General features: G+C 46.8%; 1 protein-coding gene across 1 annotated transcript; it reads left to right on the top strand.

Moving 5' to 3' along the window:
- The first annotated feature begins 3,717 nt into the window (after positions 1-3,717).
- On the top strand, positions 3,718-6,742 carry LOC125445828 (calmodulin-like protein 4). Its single transcript, XM_048519226.1, has 3 exons — positions 3,718-3,895; positions 5,482-5,670; positions 6,406-6,742. Exons 1-3 carry the CDS (start codon positions 3,829-3,831, stop codon positions 6,504-6,506), a joined length of 357 nt encoding a protein of 118 aa, XP_048375183.1. The 5' UTR covers positions 3,718-3,828; the 3' UTR covers positions 6,507-6,742.
- The last annotated feature ends 2,013 nt before the right edge of the window (positions 6,743-8,755 follow it).

Below are 8,755 nucleotides of genomic sequence, written 5' to 3'. Positions count from 1 at the left end.
GAGTCTACCGCTTAGAGATGTAGCAAAGTCCTTTGGTGAGGTGGTGTGGGAAGAAGCCCATCTTTGTGCATACTCTGGGGGGGGGCCAACCCAGGAGGCCACCTGAATTCAGGAGGGTGTTTCACGCACTCACCACCATCATCAATGAGGATCCAGGAGGAGTCATGTAAAAAAGGAAGTTGGACTCCAAGACTGACCTCCATAAAATGTTCCCTTAAAAGCAAATAATGCTTCGCTTTTCTTTGTACATTATTTAAAAGGATCTGAGTACAAAAGGGGACTGGATTGTATACACAGATTAAAAGGTGCCCTCTGGAGACCAAATGTTTCCCCCCGTCTAAGCCGATAAAAGAGTCCAATCTTTCTCGCAGAAGACATCTCAACTTTTTTTTTTTCTTTGCCTTATGTTTCAATTTGGGGGGCTAATGCCCTCCAATTGTAAAGTACACAAGGACAAGCTGGAGATCCGTCAGACTGGAGTTCAAGCGCCCTCTTTCCCTCCTGGTCTTGGAAAACCAAACCATAGTTTAGGATGAACTCTCACAGCTCTTGCAGTCCTTTTTTACTTGTAAGTTTGACAAGAAAAATCCTCCCCAAATGTCTTAAACTGATAGTTCGTTTAGGTGATTTTTCTTTCAACTTCTAGGATCCGTTTACACTTTTTGAGCCACAAGGGGGGTCACTTTCTAACGTCCTCGGATTGCAAAGGAATCAAGAGGACCTCGGATATCCGGGGCTTTGGATTTATTACTGACAAGACAAAACAAAACCTATTTTATTTCAGACATAAGACTACAGAGCATTTAGACTGACACACACAAAACACAGATAATACTAACACCTGTCTTGACGGGAAGATGCTGGTTCCAGAAGAGGCAGGGGGTGGGCTAGCCGACGCCTTCGACGGCTCCTCTGATTCTATCATACTTTCTTTCCTGGAACTGTGAGCCAATGTGGTATTCAAGCCTTCCTACACCACCCAAACGGGCCCGGACAAAGAAGTCGGGGGCTCCCGTTGGGGGAGGAAGCAAGAAAGAGACCACAGAGGACCCCAACTCCCGGGAAGTTTCGGCACCATCTGTTACCACAGAGTAACGTGTTTACTAATAGTTAGCTAATAAGCTTGAGCCGACAAGGGCTAATTAAATAAATAATTTTTATTCCAAACCCTCAGAGGGTCTGTTATAGAATCAGAGGAGTCGCCCTGAGTATACAAAAGTCACAGTTCTTATAGGATAAAGACAGCTGATGCATCATAAATGTTGCAAAGCCAAACCCTGTCAATTCAATTTCAATATTCCCATCATGGCGATACATTGTTAAATAGCATTCTTAAGAATATAGTTTCTCACATGGCTTGACTCTCTTTCTTTGCTTTAATTCTGCTTTGTCAGTTATTTTTCTACACACACACTTTCTCAGCTCATTGCTAAGTAAAAGTATCTTTTCTTTGGAATGTGGGAAGAGACAATAGGGGCTGTTTTGGAAAGCAAAGTACCTTTTGCTATTTCTGAGCCATAATTCTTAACACTAAAATGTCTTCAAGAAAACTTGCTTAAGTTACATATAAGTATACTTCAGTTGAAATAATCATTTAAATGCTTTATTTCTATTTTCTATGTCTGTGCTTTAGTTGAAGATATTATTTTCATGAGCCTTTTACTTGCACACAAGCATTAAAAGTATCTTTTTTCTGGAATGCAGGAACATTGAGATGCTTTTTTCTTAACAAAGACTTACTTTTTTCATGATTCTGTAGGAAATGACTTTAAGCTGTATTTCTGCCAGAATCTTTTTTCTCTCCATTATTTTCCTAAATAATGGGGAGAAGGAAGAAATAACCTTCTGGTAAATCTAAAATCATTTCCTTTTTCTCTTTCTCTCTCTTTCTCTCACTTTCTCTCACTTTCTACCACTTTCTATTTCCTTCTTACTTTCACTCTTTTCCTTCTGTGCCTACATTATAACGATCGCTATAACGGTGGTTGTTGTAGCGATCGTTATAACGAAAGCAACTGACATCATAAAACCGATCGTTATAGTGATCGCTATAACGATCGCTATAACGATCGCTATAACAGCCGCCGTTATAGCGATAAGATTATACTAGATCCATTAGCTTTACGTTATAGCGTGTTACTCCAGTGGAATCCACAGTAATTGTGTGTGTGTGGCCACCAGAATACACTTATAATGAAAGCAATGGACATTATATAACGATCGTTATAGCGATCGCTATAACGATCGTTATATAACGTCCATTGCTTTCGTTATAACGTGTACTCCAGTGGCCAAAGTCGTAAACTACAAGCCCTTATCCCCGTGTTTGCAGAGGGGAGATGTGAATGCCTCCCATTTGTGGCTTTTCTGGGCTTCTTCCACTCAGGACTCCACCTCCCAATTCTCCCCCCCCCCCCAACCCCCAAATGTGAATGTGCTTATCTCGGTGTTTGCAGAGGGGAGGTGTGAATGACCTTATAACCCATAGAGAATGACGAGACCGCAGATGGATGTTGTTGGAGAGAGGAGGGGGGGATTCCTTTGACTTCCCGAGCCTCTTTGACCGGAGAGCCTAGGACGGCCTTGGGGACGCTGCTGCTGCTGCCCTCCGGTGGTCAAAGGCGTGAACTACAAGCGCCTCTCAGACTCTGGCGCCACTCTGCAAAGGGGCTTTTGCTCCAAAGAGGCTCCCACGCTATGCAACCTCGACGTGCAGCCTCCGAGGTAGTCCATTCCACTGTCAAACAGCCCTGACCATCAGGAAGTTCCTCCTAATGTTTAGCTGGAATCTCTTTTCCTGCACCTTGAACCCATTACTCCTTGCCCCAGTCTCTGGAGCAGCAGAAAACAAGCTTGCTCCCTCTTCCGTATGATATCCCTTCAAATATTGAAACATGGCTATCATGTCAAACCCTTAACCTTCTCTTCTCCAGACTAAATGTGACCTCCATCTGTGGGTTCTGTGGGGCAGAACTTGGAATGAGTTTGCAACAATTTTAAAAAACAAAATGGTTTACTTTCTTAACATATAACATCAACATTTAACATCACACTTCAAGGTCCTGTTCAGGTTGCATTTTTCAAAGTCCTTATATTTACAGTCTACTGATAACTGCCAAGTCCAATTCTTCTTTGCAAGTGGGTTGGCTCCTGAAGACTCCAAGGGCTTGGTGAACAGGATTCAACATGATGAAGGTTTCCAGGAGAACTCTCACCCATCCACAACCACAAAAAAAAACCCTGAAACAATAAACTCCAACATTTTACACAACATGGCAAAATAAACAACTACCTTCCCACTAGTTCCCAACAACATTGCAGTTACCTTAACAAGGTGTTGAGGGGGCTTATACAAATCAAGGTCCGAGTCTGGTAGCCTTGTCCAACTACATGAGCTCTGCAGCCTTCTCCTGCTTTGGGTCTCCACCCCTTTCTGGGTCAACCCACTCTGAGCATGGGGGTTACATAAACATACCCAGCTCCCTAAGTCTCTCTTCGTAGGGCATGGACTCCAGACCCTTTACCATTTTGGTTAATGCCCTAGAGTCCCCCTTCCCCATTCCCTCCTGGAAAACTGATCTGTGTCACTTGAAGGTCAGTTTAAATTCCACGAGATCTCCAGCTGCAACCTGGATTTTGGCAACTGAGAGTCCTGGTCTTCTAACTGCACAGATGGTTAATTCCTGTTTGGGGAACCGCCACTTGTATTTAGGTGCTTCGCTGAAACTTGAGCGGTCCTCCTTTCCTCCGCCAGAATTCAAGGAATGTTTTTCCCTCTACGATAAGAAGCACAAAGGCAAGATCCAGGCCAGCGACCTCATCACCGTGATGCGCTGCCTGGGGGCGAGCCCCACCCCAGGCGAGGCGGCCAAGCACCTCCAAGCACACAAAGTGGGTGAGTGAAACAGCGAGCCATTGGTCATAACAGTGCTCAGCACAGACAATCCTGGACGCGCGCCTCCTTGTTCGTAGATAATGTAGTTAAATAGAACCTCCATGTTGAAAGGCAGTGTACCTACGAGCACCAGTTGCTTGGAAAAAAAAACTGTTGCCTTCCTGCTGTGTTTGTGAGCGTCTTGGAAGCATCAGGCTGGCTGCAGTTTTAAACTGGACAACGGCCTCTTCTCTGAACACCTAACCCGGCCTTTGTTTCAGTTCTCTGGAGTTTATCCATTGCAGTCCAGGAGGTCTCTATGAAAGAGATGCCCCTTCAGGAGCTTGGCTTGGCACCTCTGAACTTTTGGCAAGTGGGCCCACCCAACCCCCATTGTGGCCATTTTATTTCACACACACTGAAAATTTCACAACTGCTAATAGCAGGGGTCTGCCACCTGTGGCTCTCCAGATGTTCATGGACTACAATTCCCATCAGCCCCTGCCAGCATGGCTATGCTGGCAGGGGCTGATGGAAATTGTAGTCCATGAACATCTGGAGAGCCACAGGTGGCAGACCCCTGGCTTATTATAGCAAGCATTATGGTCCTGTGGGCACCTTTGGAAAGCTGCCACTGTGTGGTCGGCACAGCCACAAAACAGCTGCCACGAAACACCTGCTGCAGGAGGTGGAGCCGGCCGTAAAATGGCTGCCACTGCTTTCCTTCAGTCTTACACTGTGGTGGGAGCGGCTGCCAAAATCTGGTCTGCCAATCAGAGCCCCAGTGGCCAATCAGAAACCTCATGGAGCAAAAGCCCCACCTACTTTCTAAAAGCACTTGATGGGTACCAGGAAACGAGTCAGTGGGCACTAAGTTGGAGACCCCTGGATTGAAGACTCCACTTGGTAGAGGGGCCCTGGACTATTATTATTATTATTATTATTATTATTATTATTATTATTATTATTATTATTATTATTATTATTATTATTATTATTAGAAGAAGAAGAAGAAGAAGAAGAAGAAGAAGAAGAAGAAGAAGAAGAAGAGTTTGGATTTATATCCCCCCTTTCTCTCCTGCAGGAGACTCAAAGGGGCTGACAATCTCCTTGCCCTTCCCCCCCTCACAACAAAGCACCCTGTGAAGTTGGGTGGGAGCTGAGAGAAACTCCAGCTTTGTGACTAGCCCAAGGTCACCCAGCTGGCGTGTGTGGGAGTGCACAGGCTAATCTGAATTCCCCAGATAAGCCTCCACAGCTCAAGTGGCAGAGCTGGGAATCAAACCCGGTTCCTCCAGATTAGATATTTTATTATTATTATTATTATTATTATTATTATTATTATTATTATTATTATTATTATTATTATTATTATTATTATTATTATTATTATTATTAATTGGGTTTATAGACCGCCCTCCCCCGAAGGGCTCAGGGCAGTGAACAACATATAATAGAGCACAATATCAAGTTAAAATCCAGAAAATATAAATTAGACTGGCTTTTGCCCCGAGATCCAGCAGCGCAGCTCTTGGGTTTGGCAGGATGTAACAGCAGCCCTTTCTGAGAGGATCGTAACCGCTGGTTCTGTCCTCTTCCCCTTCCAGGCAACAACGCAGAGCTGGATTTCTCTACTTTCCTGTCCATAATGTACCGGCAGATGCAGCAGGAAGACCCAGAGAATGAAATCATGCTCGCCATGCTGATGGCAGATGAGCAGAAGACGGGCTCCATCTCCGTGGTGGAGCTGAAAGCGAAGCTGACCGGCCTGGGAGAGAAACTGTCCGAGGAAGAAGGTGAGAGGCTCCCTCCGCAGTGACCCTGGGGGCTGGAGGCAGAGGGTACTTCGGGGGCAGTGCTTGAAAAGCGGAGCCTGTGTTTGCCTCGGGTACAGAGTTTCAAAAACCAGGTGCCTGCGACAGAGAAGGACCATATCTGTCTTTCAGCGGCAGAAAGAAAAACCCCTCTCCCTTTAAAGCAGAGGTGTTCAATTCTGGTGCTTCAGATGTTCATGGACCAATTGGCCCTACCAGCAGGGGCTGATGGGGATTGTAGTCCATGAACATCTGGAGAGAGAGCCACAGGTTGCAGACCCCTGGCCTAATGCAATGTCAGACAGGAGCAGCAGTGGCGTAGGAGGTTAAGAGCTCGTGTATCTAATCTGGAGGAACCGGGTTTGATTCCCAGCTCTGCCGCCTGAGCTGTGGAGGCTTCTCTGGGGAATTCAGATTAGCCTGTGCACTCCCACACACGCCAGCTGGGTGACCTTGGGCTAGTCACAGCTTCTCGGAGCTCTCTCAGCCCCACCTACCTCACAGGGTGTTTGTTGTGAGGGGGGAAGGGCAAGGAGATTGTCAGCCCCTTTGAGTCTCCTACAGGAGAGAAAGGGGGGATAGAAATCCAAACTCTTCTTCTTCTTTGTGTGAACACTCCCTTCTGCTCTGTGGCCCTCTGAGATGGAACGGACGACATATCCTCTAACCATCAGGTGAGCGGAAGTGGGTCCCCTTATTGTGCAAATTGTGTTGCAGTGAACGACCTTCTGAAAGGAGCCAACGTGGGACACAACGGACTGGTCCAGTACGAAGATTTGGTCAAATCCATCACCCTTCCGGTCGTGGTGGACCACTGAGAGGCAGGCCTGGAGCACGAAGAGCCCCTCCGGTCCCCTCGGCCATTTGCTCACCTAACAGAATAAACGGTTTGCCTGCCGAGAGCGGCCTGTTGAGAGATGGGAGTTCTTCACACAGCCCAAGTAAAAAATCTTGCTGGAGCATCTGCTTGGAACACAGAAGGTTCCAGTTTGATCCCAGACATCTCCCTTAAGGGAATCAAACAGGAAGTGATGTGGGAGACCTCAGCCTGAGACCCTGGATAGCCCCTAGCTCAGTGGTGGCAAACCTTTGGCACTCCAGATGTTATGGACTACAATTCCCATCATCCCCTGCCAGCATGGACAATTGGCTGATGGGAATTGTAGTCCATAACATCTGGAGTGCCAAAGGTTCGCCACCACTGCGGCCTAGCTGGTCTGGGTAGGCAACACTCACCTTAATCAGAGAGCAGCAGTGGCGTAGGAGGTTAAGAGCTCGTGTATCTAATCTGGAGGAACTGGGTTTGATTCCCAGCTCTGCCGCCTGAGCTGTGGGAGGCCTACACCGGGGCTCCGTGATTAGCCTGTGCACTCCCACACACGCCAACTGGGTGACCTTGGGCTAGTCACAGCTTCTCGGAGCTCTCTCAGCCCCACCCACCTCACAGGGTGATTGTTGTGAGGGGGGAAGGGCAAGGAGATTGTCAGCCCCTTTGAGCCTCCTGCAGGAGAGAAAGGGGGGATAGAAATCCAAACTCTTCTTCTTCTTCATGCCCCAAGGGTCAGATTCAGCAGAGGTAGACAACGTGGACAGTGCTGCTGCGTTCATCTGTTAAGTATTCAGGGATCACACTTCCGCAGGCGGCATTACTGGCCACCTTCTGCTTGGGTTTTGCGCTTGTTACAGGCCGGCCCAGCCCAGTGAGGTTTTGGAAGCTAAGCAAGGCTGGGCCTGGTTAGGAATCAGATGGGAGACCACCAAAGCTGTCGATCGAGGGTTGTTACACAGAGGCAAGCATTTCTGAATGCTCCTTGCCTCGAGAACAAAATGGGGTTGCCCTGTCAGCTTGATAACCCTTTCCTCCATCACCAGGGCTCTTCTAATATGAATACCCAATTTGCTCACTTGGTTGAGCAGTGGCATAGTGGTTAAGTGCAGGTGTGCTCTAATCTGGGGAACCGGGTTTGATTCCCTGCTCTGCTACCTGAGCTGTGGAGGCTTATCTGGGGAATTCAGATTAGCCTGTGCACTCCCACACACGCCAGCTGGGTGACCTTGGGCTAGGCACAGCTCTTTGGAGCTCTCTCAGCCCCACCTACCTCACAGGGTGTTTGTTGTGAGGGGGGGAAGGGAAAGGAGATTGTAACTCTTTGAGGTCGATTCCGCACTTGGGTTATCGACCTAAGTTCGAGCTGCGTTTGACCTAAGTGCTCCACACAGCTACTGGGATCGACGTGGTTTTGTACCAGCTTCGCCCCGTGTAACGGTCAAATTTCCAACTTCAGTTGGGAACTACTACTTTTTCAGGGAACCACGCCCGAACTCAGCTCGATTCCAGTAAAGTTCGGAATCTCTGGTGCCAGGAGTCCCCCCATTCAGCCAATCACAGCTGAGTGTTTCGGGCATGCGTACAGCTGGCCAATAAAAAAACGCCAACTTCGTCCCTCCATTCCTGTGGCAGTTTTTTTAATTAACGTGTGTGGGGATAGATGGAACATGTCAGTAGAACACAGTTAATCGGAACGATACTGCGGATGATTCCGGCCTCCGAAGCTGGGGATCAAGCTGGTTGCAGTGGGGAACAACAATGGCTTCGACCTAGGTCAGTACCCTTCTCAGGGAACTGGGTCGAACCTATTTTACTCGTGTGCGGAATCGCCCTGAGTCTCCCATCGGAGAGAAAAGGGGGATATAAATCGAATTCTCCTTCTTCTTCATTCTCTCACTTACACACACACACACACACACAAAGTAGATGGTGCATTTCAACAATAGCTACTTCAGAAGAGACAATGTAATAATGCTTTTTATTACATCTAAAGATGTTTTACATAAACAGGTAACATTCATTAGGGTAAACCATTTTTCTCCAATGCATGTAATAAATATTTTCACTTGGTACTTTTATACAAACTGACATTGATCTACTATACATTTCTTTTAAAAGCCACTTTTTAAAACTTGTTTGGCATGCTGTATGGAAAACTAAGAGAAAGTTTTAAGGCAATGAATCACAGATTTTATGTTTATGGAATAACTTCTTTAGTTATCTGTTTATATACACATT

Source organism: Sphaerodactylus townsendi, linkage group LG16 (genome assembly GCF_021028975.2).
Source record: "Sphaerodactylus townsendi isolate TG3544 linkage group LG16, MPM_Stown_v2.3, whole genome shotgun sequence".
NCBI classification, from domain to species: domain Eukaryota; kingdom Metazoa; phylum Chordata; class Lepidosauria; order Squamata; family Sphaerodactylidae; genus Sphaerodactylus; species Sphaerodactylus townsendi.
The sequence above is the reverse complement of the archived record's forward strand: the minus strand, read 5'-3'. Positions and strand labels throughout refer to the sequence as shown.

What these genes read in the sequence shown, in the direction of transcription:
- LOC125445828 (XM_048519226.1), top strand. Translation starts at nt 3,829, where the DNA reads ATGCGCTGCCTGGGGGCGAGCCCCACCCCAGGCGAGGCGGCCAAGCAC. An exon ending in CCTCCAAGCACACAAAGTGG is followed by an intron (nt 3,896 to 5,481) that starts GTGAGTGAAACA and finishes TTCCCCTTCCAG; the next exon opens with GCAACAACGCAGAGCTGGAT. An exon ending in GAAACTGTCCGAGGAAGAAG is followed by an intron (nt 5,671 to 6,405) that starts GTGAGAGGCTCC and finishes ATTGTGTTGCAG; the next exon opens with TGAACGACCTTCTGAAAGGA.